Here is a 26,367-nt window from a genome sequence, read left to right on the forward strand (position 1 = left end):
AAGCTGCAATGGACACAGGCCCAGCCTGTCCATTCTTCCCTCATCAGAGGACACCCTCATCCCAGATAGCAGTCAGGTGAACCTTCTCTGAACTGCTTCTGATGCATTTATATCCTTTCATATAATCATAGAATCCCTACAGTGCAGAAGGAGGCCATTCGGCCCACCGACAACAATCCCATCCCAGGCCCTATCCCCCACAACCCCACACATTTACCTCGCTAATCCCTCTAACCTACACATCCCGGGACACTAAGGGGCAGTTTAGCACGGCCAATCAACCTAACCCAAACATCTTTGGAATGTGCGAGGAAACCGGAGCACCCGGAAGAAACCCCCGCAGACATAAATAAGGAGATCAAACTCTGCACAATCCTCCAGATGTGGTCTCACCAATGCCCTGCACAACTGCAGCTGAACATAGCCTATATTCCATTCTTCTTGCATCAAACAAGAGCATTCCATTTACCTTCCTAATCACTTGCATACTAACTTTTTGTGAGAGCCTGGGATCTTTATTTTTATAATGTGGATTATATGTTGACTTAGAATATGCAAATTTTAATAATTATTTGGATGTTACAATGCTTCTCAACTGTTGTCTTGTTTTTGACGATTGGGTTAATTTTCAAGTGTTAAAATGGGGTCGCATTGGAAAATAATTTGGGAACATCCGTTTAAAGCACGCACAGAAAGGTGATCAATGAGGTATGATAAGGTATACCATTCCGTATTACCGTAGCCCAGCATAAGCCAACAATTTAAGGTACAAACAGAAAATGGTGAACAGAAATCCTGCTAAAGCATGCAGTTCTTTCAAGTGTACAATTGATGATTGGAAACTGTTGTAATAACACTCCTGCTTCACAGTCAGAACCTGCCAAGGCAACACTAATGAAAGACAGGAGGAAAGAGAATGCACAAGAATGTAAATTTAATGGAAATTAACATTCAGGGTGTCCTTTGTATTTTAAGTCACAGTTCAATGCAAAGAAAATGTATGCTTTTACAAATATGCATTTGACTATCATTGTCTTATATCTTTTCTGTTTTAAGTGTAGGGTGAGTTCTATTGTAGCTTTGTAAGCTGTAATTTCAGAAAAATGCCGTCATTTGTTCACTGGAAATTCTTCCTCCTACTCTGAAAAATAAATAAATCTCAGTTTCTGGATCTCAATCAGGACAGCGGCAGGGCCTTTGACAATCGGCCTCAAGGTCATCAGAGGGGGAGAAAGTGCTTTTGAGAATGTACTGGTTCTCCTTGCTACCCAGCACCCTGTTGCAAAGGCATTTCTGCAGACATGGGAGGAGGTGATGATCAAATCCAACTGTGGTGCCTTTATCAAATAGCTTGTCAATATTCAGTCTTGGCTTAGTCGTCACAAATGGCAATGTAGTGAGATCTGACCGCAAGATAAATCCAAGTGATTGAGGCCATTCAACCTATCTAAATACTATTGGACTCTTAGGCATCAGTCCTACCAAGATGCTAAGGCTCTTCTCAGTGCTCCTAGAGGGCGGCACGGTAGCACAGTGGTTAGCACTGCTGCTTCACAGCTCCAGGGACCTGGGTTCAATTCCCAGCTTGGGTCACTGTCTGTGTGGAGTTTGCACATTCTCCTTGTGTCTGCGTGGGTTTCCTCCGGATGCTCCGGTTTCCTCCCACAGTCCAAAGATGTGCGGGTTAGGTTGATTGGCCATGCTAAATTGCCCCTTCGTGTCCTGAGATGCATAGATTAGCGAGATTAGCGGGTATAATATGTAGGGATGTGGGGGTAGGGCCTGGGTGGGGTTGTGGTCGGTGCAGACTCGATGGGCCAAATGGCCTCTTTCTGCACTGTAGGGTTTCTATGATTTCTCGAGCACAGGGACAACCTGCTCCACCTCCAATCCCCCCTGCTATTGAGTCACTGTCCATGATGTTGCTACTTGACATAACACCCCGTTCCTATAAAATCCCATAAAGAATAAACATTGTGCATGTTTTCCATTGACAATACTTGCATTCTGAATAGTTCATTGAATGCATTCTTCTGTTTTCAAAGAACCAACAGTGGAAACACCTTTACTCAAGCCAGAGTGAGGGATCATCTACATACCACCCTGTCCTCAGATAGACGGTATGTCACCTGTTGCTAACTATAGAGACTACGTTTTGCCATAATGGTACAAGTAGAATGCTGTGTGATCTATAATTTTAACTGAATTTAAGAATCTTAATCCACAGGAAAATTACGGCACAGAAAAAAGGCCATTCAACCCATCGTGTCTGTGCCAGCCAAAAGATAAAAAAACTATCTGCCCATTCTTATCCCACCTTCAACACCAGGTCCGTAGCCTTGTAGGCTACAGCACTTCTGGTGCAGATTCAGTTACCTTATAAATTAGTTGATTTCTTAAAAAACTTCATTCTTTTGGGCATCTCTGCCAAACCAGCACTTATTGCCCATCCCTAGTTGCCCTTGAGAAGGTGGTGGTGAGCCGCCTTCTTGAACCTTTGGCAGTCCAGATGGTCTCTACCTCCACCACCAAACCAGGCTGCAAATTCCAGAAACCCACCACCCTCTGGATGAAGAGGTTTTTTTTCTGATGTCCTCACTCATCCTTTGACCAGTCACACTAAATCTCTGCCCCCTCGTAAGTGACCTCTCCACTCGGGGGAACAGGTCTTTCCTCTCTACTCTATCAAGGCCCCTCATAATATTATATAACTCAATTAAGTCCAAAGATGTGCAGGTTAAGTTGAATGGCCATGGTAAATTGCCCAATAGTGTCAGAGGGAACAGTAGGGTAAATATGTGGGGTCAAGGGGATAGGACCTGGGTGAGATTGTGGTCAGTGCAGACGTGATGGGCCAAATGGCCTCCTTCTGCACTGTAGGGACTCTGTGATTCTAAGTCACCCTTTAACCTCTTCTATTCCAAGGAAAACAATCCGAGCCTAGCCAATCTCTCCTCATAGCTGCAATTTTCAAGCCCTGGCCACATTCTTGTAGATCTCCTCTGCACTCTCTCCAGAACAATTGTGTCCTTCCTGCAATGTGGCGACCAGAAGAATACACAAAATTCCAGTTGTGGCCTAGCCAGCATTTTATACAATCCCAACATTAAATCCCTGCATCCTAATTGATGTCCTGGCCAACATTTGCCCCTTAACCAACATCATTAAACAGATCAACTTGCCATTTATCTCAGTGCTGTTTGTGGGACCTTTCTGTGCAGAAATTGGTTGCCACATTTCCTACATTACAACAGTGAACGCACCCAAAATGACTTAATCGGCTGGGGAAAAATTTGGGAAATCCTGAGGTTGTGGAAAGGTGCTGTATTTTGTTCTTTATTTAAACAAATGACACTGGTCTTCCCCTTATGTATAAAACAAATAATTCCTGAATGTCACCAGGACCGATATGTTTCTGGAGCATTACTGAGCAGTCCAAGCTATCTGAGAAATTCGCATCAGGGTTTAGAATTATTTCATCCTTCTCTCTGTCTTTACTTCTTTTCATACACAACGGTTAGCAGACAGAACTGTCCAATTGCGTGGTGGGTAACTATTTTAACTTGGGTATCACTAAACAATGCAGCATTTGAGGTTGCATAGAGTTACAGCACGAGAGCAGACCATTTAGCTGAACAGATCCATATAAGGGTTGCCAGCTGATTGAATGTATTTATCACATGACTTGCCCCATGCTCCAGCCATTAGGTGGCCAACATAAATGCATCCTTGTAACGCCTACCTTCCTATGTCGCTTGGTAAGCAAAATACCCATTAAGCAATTGGATGATGCTTGACTGTCAGTCATTTTCCCCATTTTCAATGTTTTTATATCTGGCAACTATGCTATTTGTCTTAACAACTATTTCTGATAACAAGACTGTAATAACTCCACGGAGGCGAAAGTCCCGTCACCAAGTTAGTTTATTTACACCGTACATCTATACACAGCCAGCTCTCCAGTTGCTCCCTGCTGAATGCAGGCTGGGAGTCTGACACACCTGCTTTAAATAGGGAGCATGAGGCTCCCTGATTTAACCATCAATTAGGACTCATCAGGTACCTCTTTTTGTGTATCAACCAAATAAACAAAATCAAATTAACTTAGGGACAACTCAAAATGGGCAGCCCCCTAAAAGGAGGGGGAACTGCCTGAACCAAAAAGTAAAGCAGAAAGGAAACTTAAAACATCAAATTAAAATGTGATTATCAGGGTCGATAATACACCCCAGCCCCTGCGGTGCCCAGTGGGCACAGGACTCACCAAGTAGTTCATACTCTAGCAAGCCAACCTCATTAGCCTGGCTGAAGTCATCACAAAAATCAACATTCTTAACTATACTCTGGGTAAAGAGATTTTCCCTGAATTCCCTACTGGATTAGTTAGTGACCATCTTACATCTATAGCTCTAGGCTCACCCACATTTCATCCACCCTGTCCCTTTCCCATACCCTTTCATAATCTTGAAGGCCTCCAACAATCTTCTCCTTTCGAACAAAGAACCCAGAGTCTGTTCAATCTTTCATGATACATATAACCTTTCAGTTGGGTATTATTGAAGTACATTTTTTCTGTACCTTCTCGGCATGGTGGAACAGTGGCTAGCACTGCTGCCTCACAAGGGCAAGGAACAGGGTTCAATTCCAGCCTCGGGTCACTGTCTGTGTGGAGTTTGCACATTCTCCCCATGTATGTGTGGGTTTCCTCCCACAGTCTAAAAATGTGTGGGTTAGTTTGCTTGGCCATGCTAAATTGACCATAGTGTCAGGAGATTAGCGGGGTAAATATCTGGGGTTATGGGAATAGGGCCTGTATGGGATTGTGGTCGGTGCAGACTCGATGGGCTGAATGGCCTCCTTTTGCACTGTAGGAATTCTATGATTCTCCAACGCTACAATGTCCTTTGGCTCAGAGAGTGGACGATTGATGGGAAATTCCTGTTTGTGATTTAGTAAATGGACAGGAAAGCGGATATGGGTGGACACACTTTCTTCACAGTCCCCACATTTGGATGTTCTGCCAGCATTCATTGTCAAAGCTCGGGTACAAAAGGTTTTGCAAAGTGATAAATGGTGTTCTCATTGATAATGCTATTAAGTAGCACTTGCTCAACAATAACCTGCTCACTGAGGCTCAGTTTGGTCTCCTCCTGGGCCACTCAGCTTCTGACCTCATTACAGCCTTGGTCCAAACATGGGCAAAAGCACTGAACTCATGAGGTGAGGTGAAAACGACTGCCCTTAACGTCAAGGCAACTTTTGACCGAGTGTGGCATCAAGGAGCTCGAGCAAAACTGAAGTCAATGGAAATTGGGGGGAATCTCTCCATTGGTTGGACTCATACTTAGCACAAATGAAGATCATTGTGGTTGTTGGAGGTTAATTTTCTCAGTCCCAGAACTGCAGGAGTTCCTCAAGAGAGTGACCCAGGCCCAACCACCTTCAGCTGCTTCATCATCCTTCCATCTAAAGGTCAGATGTTTAAAGTTTAAAGTTTATGTATTAGTGTCACAAGTAGGCTTATATTAACACTGCAATGAAATTACTGTGAAAATCCTCTAGTTGTCACACTCCGGCATCTATTCGGGTACACTGAGGGAGAATTTAGCATGGTCAATGCACCTAAGTAGTACATCTTTCGGACTGTGGGAGGAAACCGGAGCACCCAGAGGAAACCCACGCAGACACGGGGAGAACATGCAAACTCCACACAGGCAGTGACCCAAGCCGGGAATCGAACCTGAGTCCCTGGCGCTGTGAGGCAGCAGTGCCACCATGCTGCCCAGGGGATGTTCACTTATGATTGCACAATATTCAGCACTATTCCTGACTCTTTAGATGCTTAAGCAGTACATGTCCACTTTCAGGTTTGGGCTGACAAGTAGCAAGTTACAATCGTGCTACATAAATACCAGACAATGGCCATCTAAAAACAAGAGAGAATCCAACCATTTCTCCTTGATATTCAACTGCATTGCTGAATCCCCCACTATCACTGGCTTACCATTGACAATAAACTTAACTGGTTCAACCATATAAATACTGTGGCTACTGGAGCAGGTCAGAGGTGGGGAATTCTGTGGTGAGTAACTAATTTCTTGACTGCCCAAAACCTGTCCACCATTTAGAAGACAAAAGTCACAGATGTTTTGGAGTATTCCCCATTTGACTGGATGATTGCAGCTCCAACAACACTCAAAAGGCTCGACACCATCCAGGACAAAGCAACCAGCTTGAATGACACCCTGTCCCCCAATTTAAACACTCACCTACTCCACCATCGATACACAGTGGCAGCAGTGTGTACCATATACAAGATGCACTGCAACAATTCACCAAGGCTCCTTAGACAGCATCTTCCAAATGTGCAACCCCAACAACCAAGAAGGACAAGGGCAGCAGATACATGGGAATACCACCACCTGCAAGTTGCCCTCCAATCCACTCATGATCCTGACTTGGAAAATAAATTGCCATTCTTTATCTGTCGCTGGGTCAAAATTCTGGAACTCCCTTTCTAATAGAAATGTGTGGGTGTACCTACACCACATGGATTGCGATGGTTCAAGAAAGCAGTTCACCACCACTGTCTCTAGGGCAATTAGGGATGGGTAATAAATACTGGCCTCACCAGTGACGCCCACAGCCTGTGAAAGAATTTTAAAATGCCATGTATATCATTGGAAACAAAATAGGAAGACTAGTTCAAAGCAAATGTTTGATCATGTATTTCATCCAAGTTCCCCTCAAAGCTTATTTAAGGACATGAGAGGGAAGAAAGTAAACCCAAGGTATGCGATGTGCATTGAAACAGTCATCATCCAGCTTATTGGTAACTTGTAGGCAATAGCACCACTTGAAAAGCTCATAGAATCATAGAATCACACAGTGCAGAAAAGATCCTTTGGCCCATCGAGTCCGCACCGACACATTAGCAACACCTGGAACCACCAAAGATGGTCTCTGAAAATTAACAGTCAGCTCTTTCCATTTTTTTGACCATCAACTGTTGTACAGTAGGAGCTAGAGAAGCTAAGATTTAATACTCCATTCAAAAAGGATTCTTTATTGTCCATAAAAATGCCCATGGAGATGGTCGAGAGCTTCAAGATTTTAGGTGTCCAGATCACCAACAACCTGTCCTGGTCCCTCCATGCCGATGCCATAGTTAAGAAAGCCCACAAACACCTCTACTTTCTCAGAAGACTAAGGAAATTTGGCCGCTACAACTCTCACCAACTTTTACAGGTGCACCATAGAGAGCATTCTTTCTGACTGTATCACAACTTGGTATGGCTCCTGCTCTGCCCAAGATCACAAGAAACTACAAAGGGTTGTAAATGAAGCCCAGTCCATCACGCAAACCAGCCTTCCATCCATTGACTCTGTCTACACTTCCCGCTGCTTCAGAAAAGCAGCCAGCATAATTAAGGACCCCATGCACCCTGGACATTCTCTCTTCTGCCTTCTTCCGTTGGGAAAAAGGTAAAAAAGTCTGAGATCACGAACTAACCGACCCAAGTACATCTTCTTCCCTGCTGCCATCAGACTTTTGAATGGACCTACCTCGCATTAAGTTGATCTTTCTCCACACCCTATCTATGACTGTTACACTACATTCTGCATTCTCTCCTTTCCTTCTCTATGAACGGTATGCTTTGTCTGTATAGCGCGCAAGAAACAATACTTTTCACTGCATACTAATACATGTGACAATAATAAATCAAATCAACTCAAATCAAATCAAATAACATACGATGAAATTCTAAGAATCATTCCAACCATCATGAGTGATCATCTTAAAGGGTGAAAGTGTTGCAAACAAATAGGAATTCTGTAGAACTGATGGAGTCTGAAGGTATTTGACTATATTTGTAGCAGCCTTAGTCAGCAGCTCCCCCATCTTGATTAAATGTTTGGGCCTTGCTGTCTCAGCACTTAGCACTGGAGTCATTTATCACCTCATGCACTCCAGCTAAACAAGAATCGTTACTTCGGTGTATTCCCTTGTCAATTCAAGGATTTCTTTTGCTACAAAGACAAGATCACATGATTGAATCTGCATGCTTTTCACACAGTTCATGGCAGTGCATTGGCTCCTTAGTTATTACAAATCTTGGAGCAATTTGCATAGCTAACAAACGCGTCCAACTGTAGCCTAATTTATTTTGTTCTGAAACATGCCGAGATGAGCAGAAGAAGTATCATCAGATTTCAGAAACTGCAGGCATTGCATATTCTTCCCAAGCCATTGGCGATCGTGGCTTCAGGTGTCTGGACCCTAAGCTCTGGGACTCACACCACTCCCTGACAAAGATACTTTGCACCTTTCTTTCTGCTTCTTTAAGATGCTCTCCAAAACCTACCTGTGACCAAACCTTTGGTTGCCTGTTTCAATATTTCTTTACGTGGCGCAATGACAAGATATTTTTGATAATGGGCCTTGGGATTTATTACAAGGTTGTGCACAATAAACGTAAGTTGTAGTTCTGCCATTCAACCTTAGTGGAAGAAAGAGAAGAATACCCAAGATCACAAAACAGTAAGAGGTGAGGAGGCACCTCATCCACTCAAAAAAGAACCTTCAATATCCCTGATAGTCAATTATGCTCCCAATAGCATCCAACTATTGCCTAAATATTTGAAGGGTTTTTACCTCCACTGCCCTGTTTGGAAATCTCTTCCATGTGTTGATCACTCCATATAGGAATATATCAATAGGAGTAGCGGGAGGTAGTGGCACAGTGGTATTGTTGCTTGATGCGTAATTCAGAGACCCAGGGTAATGCTCTAGGGTCCAGGGTTTGAATCCCACCATGGTAGATGGTGAAATTTGAATCCATTAAAAATCTGGAATTAAAAATCTGATGATGATGATGACCACGAAACCATTGTCGTTAAAAACCCATCTGGTTCACTAATGTCCTTTAGGGAAGGAAATCTGCCATCAATGCCCGGTCTGGCCTATGTGACCCTCAGGGATGGGGAATAAATGCTGGTCCAGCCAGCGATGCACGCATCCCATGAATGAATAACAAAAAATGTAGGCCATTTGGCCCCTCTGGCTGCCATTCACTAAATCATGGCTGATCTTTATCTTAACTCCATCCACCCATCTTGGAGATGCCATCATTTTCCAGACAGCAGTCTTAAATTTTCCCTTTGCTGGCTTCTACTGTCATGGTTTAATTTAATCGCTGTTTTTCCTTTGCAAACCATTTACAAACTGAAAGATCTATTTGAGGGCTTATCTCAGTTGTATCCTCTCAAAGTTGAAGAGCCCAAGTTTCCAGTCTTCTCTCACAATTGAGAGGTGATTTAATTGAAATATATAAAATTCATAGAGAGCATGATAGGGTGGAATCTGAGATTATGTTTTCCCTGGCTGGGGAAACTAGAGCTGGGGGTCATAGTCTCAAGATAAGGAAGAGGTATTTTAGGATTGAGGTGAGGAGAAGCCTCTTTACTCAAAGAGTTGTAAGTCTTTGAAATTCTGCACCACAGAGGACGGTGGATGCTCAGTCATTGAATATATTCAAGACTAAAATTGATAGATTTTTGTTCAGTAAGGGAATCAAGAGATAGGACAGGAAAGTGGAGTTAATGCGTAAGTTCAGCCATGATGTTATCGAATTGTGAATAAAGCTTGAGGGGTTGTCTGGCCTACAGCCGCTTCTATTTCCTACATTCTGACATGTCACGATGGCTCAGTTGATAGCACTCCTGTTTCTGTGTCAAAGTTATGGGTTCAAGTTCCACTCTGAAAAATTGGTGTCAAAAATCTAGTTGCAGTGCTACAGTGCAGTACTGAAGGAGTGTTACATTGTTGGAGATGTGTACATAGCAAGACATGGTATTTGGAAATAATACATCATATATGAAGTTCTCTGTGTTATTTTTAGAGACATTACAGGGTGTTCAATAAAAACAAGTCTTTCCAATGAATCAAACAATTTTATTACATAGAATGCTGCGATTTGCTATTTCTAAACAGGCCAACTGTACGTCTCATTGTCAGTTCTATTGTGGATATGATTGATTAATTGATTTATTATTGTCACATGTTTTGGGATACAGTGAAAAGTATTGTTTCTTTCACGCTATACAGACAAAAACATACCATTCATAGAGTACATAGGGGGAAGGAAAGGAGCAGATGCAGAATATAGTGTTGCAGTTACCGATGAGGTGAAGAGAAGGATCAGCTTAATGTGTGATTGGACCATTCAAAAGTCTGATAGCAGCAGGGAAAAAGCTATTCTTGAGTCGGTGGGTACATCTTCTCAGACTTTTGTATCTTTTTCCTGATGGAAGAAGGTGGAAGAGAGTATGTCCAGGTGTGTGGGGACCTTGATTATGCTAGCTGCTTTCCCAAGGCAGCGGGAAGTGTAGACGGAGTCAATGGATGGGAGGCTAGTTTGCATGTTGGACTGGGCTACATTCACGACCCTTTGTAATTTCCTTCAGTTTTGGGCAGAGCAGGAGCCATACCAAGCTGTGATGCAGCCGGAAAGGATGCTTTCTATGGTGCATCTGCAAAAAGTGGTGAGCGTCTTGGTGGACATGCTGAATTTCCTTAGCCTTCTGAGAAAGTAGAGGCGTTGGTGGGCTCTCTTAACTATAGAATCAGTGTGGAGGGACTAAGACAGATTGTTGGTGATCTGAACACCTAGAAACTTGAAGTTCTCGACCATTTCAACGTCGTCACCTTTGATATGGGGGGGGGGGGGGCGGGTGTGGGGGGGGGGATGGAATGGGGATTAAAAAGAAAAGGATAGAAGAATCCATCTGGTCAGAATGCAATTTGAGCACTGTGTCAAGATTTAGTCACTGAGGCACAGGTAAGAAATTTAAGCCCTGGAGATAAAACCCACAGGATGTTGATTCCTAATGTCAAAGGACTGAGTTATAAGAAAGAAAGACTTGCATTTCATCGGTGCCCTTCACAACTTCAGGAAGTCCCAAAGCGCTGTGTAATCAATGAAGTACTTTCTAAGAGTAGTCACTGTTGTACTGTATAGAATGGAGCAGCCAATTTGTGCACAGCAAGCTCCCACAAATGTGATGATGACCAGATAATCCATTTTACTGCTGTCAATCGGAGGATGTTCACCAGAACACCCCTGCTCTTCTTTGTTTAAGTTTAAGTTTAAGCTTATTTATTAATGTCACAAGTAGGCTTACATTAACACTGCAATGCAGATACAGTAAAAATCATCTAATCACCAGACTCCCACGCTTGTTCGGGTACACTGAGGGAGAATTTAGCATGGCCAATCACCTAACCCGCACATCTTTGGACTGTGGGAGGAAACCGGAGTACCCGGAGGAAACCCATGCAGACACGGGAGAAGGTGCAAATTTCACACAGACAGTGACCCAAGCCGGGAATCGAACCTGGTTCACTGGTGCTGTGAGGCAGCAGTGCTAACCACTGTGTTTTGAGTAGTACCTCGTCCATCTGAGGACTGCATTTAATCTGATCGAGAAGGTAGCATCTTCAGCAGTCCAGCACTCCCTCAGTCCTGCGCCGCATTTCCACTCCATCTGACGAAGGAGCAGTGTTCCGAAAGCTTATGGTATTTGCTACCAAATAAACCTATTGGACTTTAACCTGGTGTTGTGAGACTTCTTACTGTGTTTACCCCAGTCCAACGCCGGCATCTCCACATCCGAAGTACCAGCCCAGACTATGTTCCTAAGTTTGTGGAGCTGAAAGAAGGGGTGGAGGGGGTGTCTTGAACACAGAACTTTCTGAAACCAAAAGAGAAAATGCTGGAAAATCTCAGCAGGTCTGGCAACATCTGTGAGAAGAGAAAAGAGCTGACGTTTTGAGTCCAGATGACCCTTTGTCAAAGAGCTTTCTGAATTGTTTAAACGTTTACATTTACAAACCTGTTTAGAAATGTTGAGAGGATTAGGATGGCAGTGCAGCTTGACTCTAAGGCATTTCGAGAGGTATTAGCAGTCGAGTAACTGTTGATACTGATAGATGGCAGTGTTTTCTGCTGAGTAGAAGGAGGGTGATGTTCATTTGAGTTGTAAAAGCATCTTACAGCAGCAGGGGGAGCAGCCTTAGAGATTGGAGAAAGAAGCCGAGAGAGAGAGAGACCGAGACAGACAGACAAACAAGAGACATTCATAGGGCTTTTTGGTTCTCACTCGTCCACTCAACAAGGAGCTACCATGACATTTTGGTCTCACCCTTGCAATGTGCCGTCAAGCCCAGAAATTTAAAGGCTTAAGAATTGACAAATACCAGAAGCAAGGGAATACGGCAAAAGGAAAATATTAAGAATTTTTTCTTCTTGCATTTGATTTTTTTTTTGAAGGGGGGGGGGAATTTTTGTTTTACAAAAATGGCAGCCAACTGTACTGCTAGTGCCAGCAAGACAAAAACCAAGAAGAAACATTTTGTGGCTCAGAAAGTGAAGCTCTTCAGGGCCAGTGAGCCCCTACTTAGTGTCCTGATGTGGGGAGTCAACCACACGGTGAGTAAGACCAGATCTGTCTTAATTATTAGAATTATTATGATTTATTTATCAATGCATCTTAAAAAGGAGAATGCACTTTACTGTGAGGAGCTGGACTTGAGAGAGAGAGAGATGGCTTAAGATGCTCAATAATCTTATCATTTTTCTTTTGGACCTTGATTTAAGATTGTGCATTTTTCAAGAAAAGGGAAGCTGGGTCACTTTATATTTTTAAGTTTAATTTTTTAGGAATGAATCTTAACCTTTTTTGGAAGGAGGATTTGGAGCTGAAGGCCTGTTAGGTTTTTATGAGGATCTTTCAAGGAGGGGAAAAGAGGAGGGAACCACACTTAATAATGAATAATAAGTAAATATATTTGTTGCTGAATAATATTTGAATGAAGTGAATTGTTTTATTTAGAAAAATGGAAAGCAGGGTTGTGTTAATTTTTTTTGTCTTTTTAAGCATCCAGTTCAGGCTGTAGGAAGGTGTTTGGTTTTAATTAAAAGAGTGAAAATAAATAATGTTTTATTTTGATATGATCCAAGGAGTTATTTATTTGGATATTTAATGTGATTTTTGACCTTAGGGATCTTGTGAGGAATTTTCTCTCAGGCCCAAAAGGGGGGAAATGTTTTATTTTTAAATTATTATTATTATTTAAATTCCCTCTTTTTATCGCAGGGTTTTACATTGTTTCCCCGCTGGATTTTTTTCGGCCTTTTATTATTATTTTTCCCTCTCCCGGCGGCTTGATTCGCCAAAGTTTATTTTTAATGCATGCATTCACATTTTATGAAGGGGACATATTTCCGTTATTGTTAATAACCTGATTCGGCCTGGGTTGATTTTTAAAAGTCGCCCCCCCCTCCTCCTCTTTGGATCTGATTTTCGCCTCCCAGTTGCCGCGCCTCTCAGGCCGGCCTCGTTGCTCAGGCAAGGCCGAGGCTTTTGCGGCCTGGCACTGCCCAGCTTGAGGCTTTATCCTACCAAAAGAAACCGTTTAAGGTCCCTCAAAGGCATCAAAATCCCTCTTCCAAATGATCCCAGGGAATCAAGGAGGCAGGGCAATTATTGAAGTGAGTATTTTGAGGTTTTTTTGGGGGTTTGTGCGTGTGTGTCAGCTTTGCACAATTGTGGGCTATAGTTTATAATTTGTCTTGTGTTTTAGGTCCAGTAATTCCTGTAATTTAATGATTTCAGCCGGGAATTGCAGCATTTAGGGTAATTTTACATTTACAAACACATTTGTGACTGACTGCGTACAGCACAGTTCATTTTCAGCATTTTGCTGTCCAGTAGCTGGTTTATAAAGGGGCAATAAAAGTTCCTCAAGGAATGACTACATTTTGATGTCAATGTGGTGATACCCACCCTTTTTTATATAATATGTCAATGGATTTTATATCGTATGTCGATGGATTTTTACAAGGCAAGGGCATTGAGGGACATGGAGCTAATGTGGATAGATGGAACCTCAATGAATGGCAGAACTGTTTTGAGGGGCTGAATGGCCTCCTCCAGTTGTTCCTAATGCAGATCTACCTCAGGATCCCTCAACACTGTGCTGTGGGGCATTGCAGTTGGAGGTTTATCTGCAATGTTCGGAGTTTGGAAGTACAACTGTTGGTGTACTTCTGGGTAGATTTGCAGCTGTATTATAAATGCTAGCCCTTGGTTAACTGGACACCCCCGTGATATGAGAAGGATGCTTCAGATTTGATGGTTTAAAAACTCCTGAGTGAGCTGCAGTGGTTGGCTGATTTTTCAATCCAACCATTCCTTCATGAATTTCTCAGTTCTGTTATTCCCCATGCTGGTTAGGAAACACAGCCAAACACCAAGGACCAAGGGATAATAATCAAGAGTGGTAACCATGGCTGACTTATTCTTCCTCCTCCCTAGCCAAGATGTACTGGCATTCAATCACAGTGACCCCAGTGCTGCTGTGGCAGAACTCAACCATACAGATTGGGAATTAAATCATAGAATCCCTGCAGTGCAGAAGGAGGCCATTCGGCCCATCAAGTCTGCACTAACTCTCTGACAGAGTATCTTACTCAGGCCCAATCCCGCACCATCTCCATAAACCCACGCATTTACCCCACTAATCCCTCTAACCTACTCTACTTGGGGCAATTTAGCTTGGTTTATCCACCTAATCTGCATATCTTTGGACTGTGGGAGCAAGCAGGAGCACCTGGCGCAAACCTATGCAGACATGGGGAGAACATGCAAAATCCACACAAGGCTGGAATTGAATCCAGATCCCTGACGCTGTGAGGCAGCAGTGCTAACCTGAGACCTTCTTGATCTGTTTCATATTGGCCAAGGGAAGAACCTCTTTTGTAACTCTATTTTAACATGTCTGTGTCTGTCCCATTCAATTTTTCTACCCAACCAAATCAAATTTGATAAGGATAACTGTAAAGAAGATGTTTTCATTTCTGAGGGAGTCCAAAACTCGGGGGTCATGAATATAAGATTGTTACTAATGAATCCAATGAGGGATTTAGGAGAAACCTTTTACACAGAAAGTGGTTAGAATGCAAATCCCGTTGCCGCCTGGAGAAGTTGAGGGAAACAGCATTGATGCACTAAAGGGGAAGCTAGATAAATATCTAACAAGAAGGGGAATAGAAAGTTAGGGTTGTACGATGTAGAGATGGCGGATTAACACCAATTGACCAAATGGCCTGTCTCTCTGCGGTGAATGCTGTGTAATTCCAGGAGGAAATCAAATGCTATTTTGTGAATTAACTTTGTATCACAAGGTCTGCTTCTTTGCTGAGGGTGGTGGGTGTGTTGTAATCCATTGTAATCAGGATGTGGCGGGGATACCTTCTGCGTGAAGCATCTTCAGCAATTAATTATATGACGCTCGGGAATTTAGGGCAGGACTAACAGCACTGTGGGTGTACCTATACCACAGGGACTGCAGCGGTTTAAGAAGGCAGCTCACCACCACCTTCTCAAGGGCAAGTGGGGATGGGCAATAAATGCTAGTCCTGGGAGTGACACTCACATTTCCATGAATGAATCAGAAAAAAGTAGTCATTTACACAAACAAAATAATGCCTGGTGGTCAATTTAGCGAGACAGGTAATGCTTTCTGGACAGGTTTGCACCTTGACCTATTCTTATAGCTTGTCCCTTTTGAGGAGTCTTTCAAAACAAGAAGAAAAGATGGAGAATATTGAGGTGCTCATCAGTCATTTTAATACACACAAAAAAAATCCCTATTTCAGCTTACCTCCAACATACTGAGGTATGGTTCCATAGGTGGCTGTTGGTTTCTGATACCCCCACCAAGCATGTATAAGACAAACACAAAAAATACTGCAAAATCTCAGCAGGTCTGACAGCAACTGTGGAGCAAGAATAGAGCAAACGTTTCGAGTCTGGATGACCCTTCGTCAGGGCTAGGAGCAAAGAAAATAAGGCAGGATTGCAGAGAGTTTTGATTGTGAAGGCCATCACAGCTGAGCTTGATACTGTGCATGCTTTCCAGCAGCCTGATTAGGAATGGGAATGCTAGCCATGTGATGATGAGGTTATAGCCCCGCACTGTCCTTCTGCACAGATTGAATAACTTGCCATGTTCTGCGAATGGAACATAACCCTGTCCTTGTACATATGGCTCAAACACCAAATTCTGCTGCCACCTGAGCCATTAGAGGGGTGGTGCAGTGGTTAGCACTGCTGCCTCACAGCGTCAGGGATCCGGGTTGGGTCACCGGCCTTGGTGACTTGTCTGTGTGGAGCTTGCACTTTCTCCCCGTGTCTGTGTGAGTTTCCTTCGGGTGCTCCAGGTCCTCCCACAGTCCAAAAATGTGCAGGTTAGGTGGATTGGCCATGCTAAATTGCCCCTTAGTGTCCCAAGATGTGTAGTTTAGATGGATTAGCCATGGTAAATGTTATGGGGATAGGGCGGAGGAGAGGGCTTGGGTAAGACACTCTGTCAGAGTGTCAGTGCAGACTTGATGGGCCGAATGACCTCCTTCTGCACTAGAGATTCAATGATTAGGATGAGCAGATTTGAGCCTGAACTGGTTTCTTTTTTCCTTTGGTGATCAGAAAATTGATTAAGAGCTTTTAAGTTTATTTGGGATCTTCCATTCCCACGTTGAGCCAAAAAAAAAGGGACGCATGGAGTTATTTCTTGAATAATCATAGAAACCCTACAGTACAGAAAGAGGCCATTCGGCCCATCGAGTCTGCACCGACCACAATCCCACCCAGGCCCGACCCACTAATCCCTCTAACCTACGCATCTCAGGACACTAACGGCAATTTTATTTTAGCTTGGCCAATCAACCTAACCCGCACATCTTTGGACTGTGGGAGGAAACCGGAGCACCCGGAAGAAACCCACGCAGACACGAGGAGAATGTGCAAACTCCACACAGACAGTGACCCATGCCGGGAATCGAACCCAGGTACCTGGAGCTGTGAAGCAGCAGTGCTAACCACCGTGCTACCCTGCCGCCCATAGTTTAAGAATTGCAAAAGTGAAGTGCCAAAATGTCGGTAGATTGCTCAGAAGAATGGTGGGTCCTTGTTCAAGGTCTCAATACAGAAACCTTGATGGATTTGGGTAAGGTTATTATCCGGGGCGGCACGGTGGCACAGTGGTTAGCACTGCTGTCTCCCAGCACCAGAGACCCAGGTTCGATTCCTGGCTTGGGTCACTATCTGTGTGGAGTCTGCAGCTTCCCCTTCTGCACAGATTGAATAACTTGCCATGTTCTACGAATGGAACATAACCCTGTCCTTGTACATATGGCTCAATCACCAAATTCTGCTGCCACCTGAGCCATTAGAGGGGTGGTGCAGTGGTTAGCACTGCTCCCTCACAGCGTCAAGGATCCGGGTTGGGTCACCGGCCTTGGGTGACTTGTCTGTGTGGAGCTTGCACTTTCTCCCCGTGTCTGTGTGAGTTTCCTCCGGGTGCTCTGGTTTCCTCCCACTGTCCGGAAGACGTGCTGGTTAGGTGTATTGGCCAAGCTAAATTCTCCCTCAGTGTACCGGAGTGTGGCGACTAGGGGATTTTCACAGTAACTTTGTTGCAGTGTTAATGTAAACCTACTTGCGACACTAATAAATAACCTTTAACTTTACTTTATCCAAACTGCAGACTTTCAACCCTGCGTGTTTGCCTTCTCGTCCACAAACAATCCAGTCCAATTTGCAGATTTAGCAATTTTGTACCTCTTTAATCCATTCATGGGATATGGGATTCCCCATTTATTGCCCATCGCTTATTGCCTCTGAGGAAGAATTGCTGAGCTGACTTCCCGAACTGTCTCATCTTATGTGGTATAGGTACATCCACAGCGTTGTTCGGGATGAAGTTCCATGATTTTTGATCAAACAACAGTGTAAAAATGGCCATATAGTCAGGATGGCGTGACTTGTTCCCATGCATCTGCTGTCCTTGCCCGCCGAGGAACTTTGGCAAGTTGCTGCTGTCATTTTGGTGGTGGCACGGTAGCACAGTGGTTAGCGCTGCTGCTTCACAGCTCCAGGGTCCCGGGTTCGATTCCCGGCTCGGGTCACTGTCTGTGTGGAGTTTGCACATTCTCCTCGTGTCTGCGTGGGTTTCCTCCGGGTGCTCCGGTTTCCTCCCACAGTCCAAAGATGTGCGAGTTAGGTTGATTGGCCAGGTTTAAAAAAAAAAATTGCCCCTTAGAATCCTGGGATGCGTAGGTTAGAGGGATTAGCGGGTAAAATATGTGGGGGTAGGGCCTGGGTGGGATTGTGGTCGGTGCAGACTCGATGGGCAGAATGGCCTCCTTCTGCACTGTAGGGTTTCTATGATTCTATGATTTTCTCTTGCGCTGAACTCCATTGGCCTGAAGATTTGGCAAAGGCTGTTCGTGCTTTTTCCTTGACAGTGGATTGGAACACAAAAGGTTTGCAATTGGAGAAATATGGTAGTTAATGAGAGTATTGATCCAAACTCTTCCGAGAGCCTCTATAGCATGCACCAAAGGCGCACTCAAAGACAATCTTTTGACACTCCTTGTCATAAACTCCGTGAGTGAGTCATAACCTAACTGAGCTTGAGGTTGCTACCTTGGAATTGGCCCTTTGTGGCTATTCTTGTATTTTCATAAAGCATATATTACGGAAATGATATGGGGAAGTTGTATTATGTTTCTTCCCGTTTTTTCTAACTGGTGAGGCAGGACACTCCATGCATTTAGCACCAGATTGCAAGAGGCCAAACAAGTCTGTTTGGGTGGAGGAGACACTAAGGCTCCTATAATCACACTGTTACGGATTACCAACTACCTTCCCGTTACAGTTTCTTATTGCTTCCTAAATGAGCCCAGTATCCTGGCAAGATCCATTTTTGGTGGCTCATCACTGTGTCATGTAGACGTGAGGGTTATTGATTATGATATACCAACTTGACATAACCTAGTATAACCAGTTTAGTTGAATTGTAATGAATGGAATTGAACTCATTTTAATATTTGATAAAAATAAATTGCCTTCCAAAGTCAGATTTTAAAAACGTTAACTTTTTGGGATTGTGCGATTGGCTGCAATGTCGAAGGCGCCCCTCAGAGACTGCAGCGGTTCGAGAAAGCATCTCGCCACCACCTTCCGAAGGGCAACTAGGGATAGGCAATGAATGCTGGCCTAACCAGCAACGCCCATGCTCTGTAAATGAATTTGAAAAAAGTAAATAAATAAAAATAAAGTCGCAAGAGGAGCTCAAGATCAAATTTTGTACAACAGACAGCAAGCTTAAGTACAAACGTGTAGCTGTCGTCTGATTCAGTAAGGTTAGGTACATAAAAGGTCTGTATAAAGTTTTTAAAAGTTTATTTATTAGTCACAAGTAGGGCTTACATTAACATTGCAATGAAGTTACTGTGAAATTCCCCTAGTCGCCACACTCTGGCACCTGTTCGGGTCGAAGCACCTAACCAGCACTTCTTTCAGACTGTGGGAGGAAACCGGAGCACCTGGTGGAAACCCATGCAGACCCGGGGAGACTGTGCAAACTCCACACAGACAGTGACCCAAGCCCGGAATTGAACTCGGGTCCCTGGCGCTGTGGGGCAGCAGTGCTAACCACTGTGCCACCCATAGTTTGCCGTGCACAGTTATCAGGGCTCCCAATGATCAGTCAAAAAAGGAAAGGGACATTTGGACAATTCGGTGGACATCAACTATGGCCGGGATGATGGTTGGGGTTTTGGGGGGGGGGGGGGGGGGGGGGTGGGGGGCAGAAGGTTAAAATCTAAGGAAATTGGACTGAAAATTGATAACATGGAGAGCAAAAGAAATGTGTAGTTGGAGCAATGATTTGGATGGTTCTTCCTCCTGGCTACAGAAGAAATGGAAGGAGAAATAACTTGCATTTATACAGCACTTTTCACAACCACTCAGGGCACTCCGAAAACCTCTGAAATTGACTCACTGTTGTAATGTATACAAATGCGGCTGCTCATTTGCATATAACAAGGTTCCACAAACCAACAATGATATAACTGATCAGATAATCTGTTTTAGTAATGCTGGTTGACTTTCCTGGTGTTCTTCAAGTAATACTTTGGGATTTTAACATCTGCCCGAAGGGCCTGAATGGTTTACCATCATAATGTGGCTCATTTATGCCTGCTAGAAGCGGCATATATTCCTACACAGGGACCCGTCCTCTGCAAACAAAAGGAATATATTCAAGCCTTGTGCCTTTTTTGAAACAAAGCTTGTGGAGCCTATGGTTCCCCACTGTTTTCTCTATGGCAACACCTAGGCCAATCAAAATTCTCTTCCAATCAATTAACACCCTTTTCATATAAATTGTTGTGATGGTTTGAAATTTGGCATTCTTGCATTTGTCCTGATGAGAGCAAGATGAAAAGCTGCGGCAACATGTTTCTCTTTTAGCAATATTCAGAATTAATATCCCGTTTTAAAGATGGCACCAACGTTTTTCCATCAGTACTACGTTGAAGTGTCAGTCGGGATTATGTGCTCAAGTCCTGCAGTGGCCTTTGAACCTACGACCTTCATTCAGGCTCTGTGGTGCAAGTACCACTGAGCCAAGGCTGAGACCTAAAAGACAATGCCCTCCCCTAGCCCTGTCGCAGACCGCCGCTTTGCAAATGTGGTGAAGAAAGCAAGTATAAAATATGAGTCTCATGGAGAGTGAATTTGTCAAATCACAATCTTGTAGTGAAGCGTTTTGTGATGCTGGAGTTAACTAAAGATGACTTAGGAAGCAAACAGGTTTTTTCGTGAACTTCTGTGACTCTCTCCTTTAAGACCGACCACCTTGACCAGGTTTCTGCTCTGATATCACGTTATGTGGCTCAGCGTCAAATGTGACACTCCTGTGAAGCACCTTCGGACATTTTACCCTGCGAGATGTGAATATATAAATGCAAGTTGTTGTTGATAAAGCAGAAATAGAGAAGATGTTTCCACATGTGGGGGAGACGAAAACCTGAGTTAATAAATATAAAAGATTCACTATTAATTTTTAAAAATTCATTCGTGGGACATGGGTGTCGCTAGCTTGGCCAGCATTTATTGCCCATCCCTAGTTGCCCTTGAACTGAGTGAAATGGCCTAGCAAGCCAGAGGGCAGTTGAGAGTCAACCGCATTGGCTGTGGCTCTGGCGTCGCATACAGGCCAGACTGGGGGTAAGGACGGCAGATTTCCTTCCCTAAAGGACACTAGTGAACCAGATGGGCTTTATTTCAATTGGAAATTCAGGAAAAACCATTTTACCCAGAGATTGGCTTGAGAGTCAAACTCTTTACCATAAGCAGTTGTTGAGGGGATAGGATAGACGTATTTAAAGGGATGGTAGATGAGAGTAAAAAGAATAGAAGGATATTTTGGTAGAGGTAGATGAAGTGGGGAGGGCAGAGGCTCAAATGGAGAATTAACATCGGCATAGACTAGTTGAGCTGAATTCTTGAAGTGTGCTGTAAATTCTATTTAAACCATGTTATACAGTTTTGCTATGCAGTTCTGAATAAGGGTTTCTGACATTCTAAATTGGAATTCAGCTATGTACTTTAACAGTGCAAAGCTGTTTTTAGCTTGGCGGAGATTTGCTCCACTGATGGAGATGAGAGCTTGTCTTACAGTGACAAAAAGTGTGCCATTCTTTGACCATAAGACCAGAATGATTGCAAGCCAAAACTGATGTCAGGTAGAACTGCCTGAAGAATAAGTGCTAATTTTGTTGGCAGTATAAAATAGCAATTGACTTGACCTAACCCCCCTTGTCTCCAGAATATCATTTGTTGTCTTCTTTGTCAGTGATTGTTTCATCTGTTGCACTCACACTCTCAATGCTGTCGATAAATGTGTATAATTTTAAAAATCTGAATGTGTGTGGATTTATATTCTGCCAGGATATCACGTTCCCGTCTCCACATGTAGCTTCAAAGAAGCAATGTAAATACTGTTGTGAAGCAGCCATTCACCCATCCAAACTGGTTTGATTGTTGAACGAAAACATCAAACGTGTTGAACTAGGACCTTTCATATGCACTGAGCTACGTAAGGGCAGAGCACCAAAAGCTTGGGGGGAACAAAAAGAGATTTTAAGGAGGGGTTTTAAAAAAGGTGGGCACAGTAAGAAGTCTCACAACACCAGGTTAAGTTTGGTATCACGAGCTTTCGGAGCACTGTTCCTTCATCAGGTGAAGGAGCAGCGCTACGAAAGCTCGTGATACCAAATAAACCTGTTGGACTTTAACCTGGTGTTGTGAAACTTCTTACTGTGCCCACTTCAGTCCAACGCCGGCATCTCCACACCATCTTTAAAAAAGGCCAGAGAGGTTTGGGAACGGAACTCGAGAGGCACAGGTAGTTGAAGGAAGGGCCACGAACGATGCAACAATTAATCTTGAGGATGCTCAAGAGGCCAGAATTGGAGCGCAACATATATCTTGGAGGGCGGCACGGTAGCACAGTGGTTAGCACTGCTGCTTCACAGCTCCAGGGACCTGGGTTCGATTCCCGGCTTGGGTCACTGTCTGTGTGGAGTTTGCACATTCTCCTCGTGTCTGCGTGGGTTTCCTCCGGGTGCTCCGGTTTCCTCCCACGGTCCAAAGATGTGCAGGTTAGGTTGATTGGCCATGCTAAAAATTGCCCATAGTGTCCTGAGATGCGCAGGTTAGAGGGATTAGTGGATAAATATGTAGGGATATGGGGGTAGGGCCTGGGTGGGATTGTGGTCGGTGCAGACTCGATGGGCCGAATGGCCTCTTTCTGTACTGTAGGGTTTCTATGATTTCTATGATTTCTATGGTTACAGGACTGGAGGAGATTACAGAGACAGGGAAGGGTGAGGCCATGGAAAGATTTTAAAACAAGAATTAGAATTTTAAAATTGAGGCCTTGCCTTGAAGGCCAGTGAACACATGGATGATGTTGAGTGGGAATGGCATTAAAGGCACTCTGCCTGTTAAATTTACCATATCTGCACAACTGGGAAGTTGAGATTTTTGTCAGGCTTCATTCGTGGCACATCGAGCCGAGGGAGTCCCATTCTGCCTCAGTTCAGAATCAGGTCTGACTCTGAATTTACACAATGACTTCTGAGTGCTGCCATCAGTCAGACCCATTCCAAACGGGACTGCCATTGTCCATGTGTAACCCAAAATTGGCCTCCAGCAGATCCGCTAATAGATTCTAAACTTCATCTTGGTCAGTATCTGGGAAGAAGAATCCTATTCATGTCTAAGGCAGCTGGGCAGATTTGGGGCTTCTTATCTGGATAAGATACTCCAGATGTGTCCGGTCTCCAAGAGGCAAGCTTTACATCTGGAATATAAAAAATACCTGCGTTAGAATTTACACCCAAATACTGAACCAACTTTGACTAATGCAAGCATCTGGGTTCTTAAAAATATTAATCATGATTAAGTGTGGAGACTGCCCTTTGTCAACGCTATAGAGGTGCTCTCCTGCTACCACCTTGATGCAGGACAGCTATCTGTGCAGGGTGACCACATCACGGTTGCACTGCTAATTTTTGTGTTGTTTTCTGACCAGTGGAAGTAGGGATTTGCAAGCTTGGATCACACAGATTGAAGAGCATCAGTCAGAGCACTGGTTAAATAGACAGTTAGTTCTTAGACAACAGAAAACAGAAAATGCTGGAAAATCTCAGCGGGTCTGGCAGCATCTGTGGAGAGAGAGTAGAGCCAATGTTTCGAGTCTGGATGACCATTCATCGGAGCTGGTTAGTTTTTAGGTTTGTGCTAAGAAGATTGGGACTGGGCTGATTGTGAGATTTCTAAACTTCACACGAGGTTGTAGTCATTTAGCATCAACACAAACTGTGTAGTCAAGCCATAAGTCAACTAACTATATGAGCTACACGATGAGGTAGTTTGGTAGCCGCTTATGAAGTTTCCCCTTTCACTTCCTTAATGCTGATTCATGTATTCCATTTCTGTTTTCTTCTTCTCACTTCCAACTGGCTGACAATTCCACAATTGGATTTTTCCACCCTCCAAATTTCTGAACTTTTTCCACCTCCATTTTGTTATAGGCAGTGGCTGTTGCTGGTGGGCATTTCCATGTGCTCCTGCACCCTTCTGGCACTGTTGTGTTGGCTATCACCTCTGCTAGGACTGTAAGATGTAGGAACAGAAGTCGGCCATTTGGCCCATCGAGTCTGCTCCGCCATTCAATGCGATCGCGGCTGAGCTGATATCCTCAGCTCCACTTATCACCTTATCACCATAACCCTTAGTTCCCTTACCGATTGCAAAACTGTCTATCTCAGCCTTGGACATAATGACCCAGCATCTACAGCCCTCTGTGGTAAAGAATTACACAAATTCACTACCCTCTGAGAGAAGAAATTCTTCCTCATCTCTGTTTTGAATGGGCTTATTCTGAAATAAAACTCTTGTGTCCTAGACTCTCCCAAAAGAGGAAACAACTTCTCAGTATCTACCCTGTCAAACCCCTCTGAGAATCCTGTATGTAGCTGTGAGTACTGGAAAAGTAGATCCATCAAACCCTTCAATATCTGTTTATTTATTAGCAAAGTATATTTACTTTTCTTATTTTATTTATTGGTGTCACAAGTCAGCTTACATTAACACTACAATGAAATTACTGTGAAAATCCCCGAGTTGCCACACACCGGCGCCTATTCGGGTACACTGAGGGAGAATTTAGCATGGCCAATGCACCTAACTAGCACGTCTTTCAGACTTTGGGAGGAAACCGGAGCACCCGGAGGAAACCCACGCAGACGCGGGGAGAACGTGCAAACTGCGCACAGTGACCCAAGCCGGGAGTTGAACCCGGGTCCCTGGCGCTGTGAGGCAGCAGTGCTAACCACTGTGCCACCGTGCTGCCCAATCTCCATTGTTTTTAAAGAAACTGATCATGGTTTTGCGAAAGATGTTCTTTGTTATAGATTTACATGGTTTCAGCCATTTTTACACTTGCTTAGTAAATCCTCTAAAACAAAAAGCATATTCTATGTTATCAGATTATGTTGTAGTAGTGTATATGATAAGTGCGGATAATTTTTATTTAATTGATAGAAAAATTAGGATTGCGGTTTGTTTTAATCCAATGTTACTCACTGTGTGCAGAGTACCCAGCAGGCAAACCATGCAGGTAGAATCCTGAACTATATAAACAAATCAGTGGAGTGCAAGGAAAGAGATGCTAACACAGACCGCACTTTGTCAGTGCTGTGTTCAGTTTGGTCACCTATACACAAAGGAGACTTTCAAGCCTTGGAGGTGTTGCCGTGAGGCGGCTGACACCCCCAGCATCAGAGAACAGAGTGGTGAGGAAAGTCGGCAGGAACTAGGGCTTTTCAGCCTTCAGTTGAGGTAACTGAGAGAGAACCTCAAAGAGTACGTAAAGTAGTAAACATTACAGTAAAGATTAAGTCCAGAACTCTAAATCTGACTCTAAGATAAGGTTGCAGAAGTTGAAAGAGGACAAAATACCAGTCGAACCACCTAAAAAATAAGTTGAGGGAACAAAATGAGTAGACTTAAACTGTAAAGGGACAAATAACATAACTTAAGATAGACAAATCTTCAGGTCAGGATGGTCTCCATCCAGGGGATTGATGACTATGGGTGAGGAAGTTGCAGGTCCAAAGTGTTCTGCAGTTCAGAATCGTGCCTTGAAAAGTAAAGTTTATTTATCAGTCACAAGTAAGGTTCATATTAACACTGCAATGAAGTTACTGTGAAATTCCCCTAGTCGCCACACTCCGGAGCCTGTTCGGGTCAATGCACCTAGCCAGCAAGTCTTTCAGACTGTGGAAGGAAACCGGAGCACCCGGAGGAAACTCACGCAGACACGGGGAGAACGTGCAAACTTCACGCAGGCAGTGACCCAAGCCGGGAATCGAATCTGGGTTCCTGGCGCTGTGAGGCAGCAGTGCTAACCACTGTGCTACCGTGTCACCACCCCCCCCAGCACCGTGGGAGTCAGAAGATTATAAACATCAGTTAACTTTTTTAAAATGGTGAGGTAAAGGAGACCGTGCGATTATGGCCCTTTATGTTTTTAGTAATTTCGGGGGAAATTACTGGAATCTTACATCAGAAACTGAGTGAATGAACACTTGGACTAAACTAAATTGATCAAATAGCACGAGCATGGATTCTTGTAGGATAGGTCATGTCTAGCTAATCTAGTTGCACATTTTGAAGAGATCACAAACATTTTGGATTGGGGAATGCCTATGAATGTTGCCGACATCGAGTCCCAGAAGGCACTGGATGCAGTTCCAACCAAGGTATTGTTGGCAAAAAATAAGACCAGATGGAATTTGAGGTATTCTTATGATGTGAAATGGTAATTGGTTGGGAGGTTGGCATCAGAGTAAGGATAAAGGCTTTGTTCTCTGATTGGTAGTA

General features: G+C 43.8%; 1 protein-coding gene across 4 annotated transcripts in view; it reads left to right on the top strand.

Annotated features, from left to right (window-relative positions):
• Positions 1 to 12,085: 12,085 nt before the first annotated feature.
• Positions 12,086 to 26,367, top strand: part of LOC144500756 (phosphatidylinositol 5-phosphate 4-kinase type-2 beta-like) — a 115,161-nt gene continuing 100,879 nt past the window's right edge. Inside the window, exon 1 of one of the 4 annotated variants that reach the window (XM_078224156.1) lies at positions 12,086 to 12,491. In XM_078224156.1, coding sequence (XP_078080282.1) covers positions 12,360 to 12,491 — 132 coding nt within the window. In that variant the 5' untranslated portion in view covers positions 12,086 to 12,359. The remainder of the gene's footprint in view (positions 12,492 to 26,367) is intronic. The other 3 variants (XM_078224153.1, XM_078224155.1, XM_078224157.1) reach the window with 3 other exon arrangements.

The sequence above is a fragment of the Mustelus asterias genome, chromosome 11 (assembly GCF_964213995.1).
Source record: "Mustelus asterias chromosome 11, sMusAst1.hap1.1, whole genome shotgun sequence".
In the NCBI taxonomy this organism is placed as follows: Eukaryota; Metazoa; Chordata; class Chondrichthyes; order Carcharhiniformes; family Triakidae; genus Mustelus; species Mustelus asterias.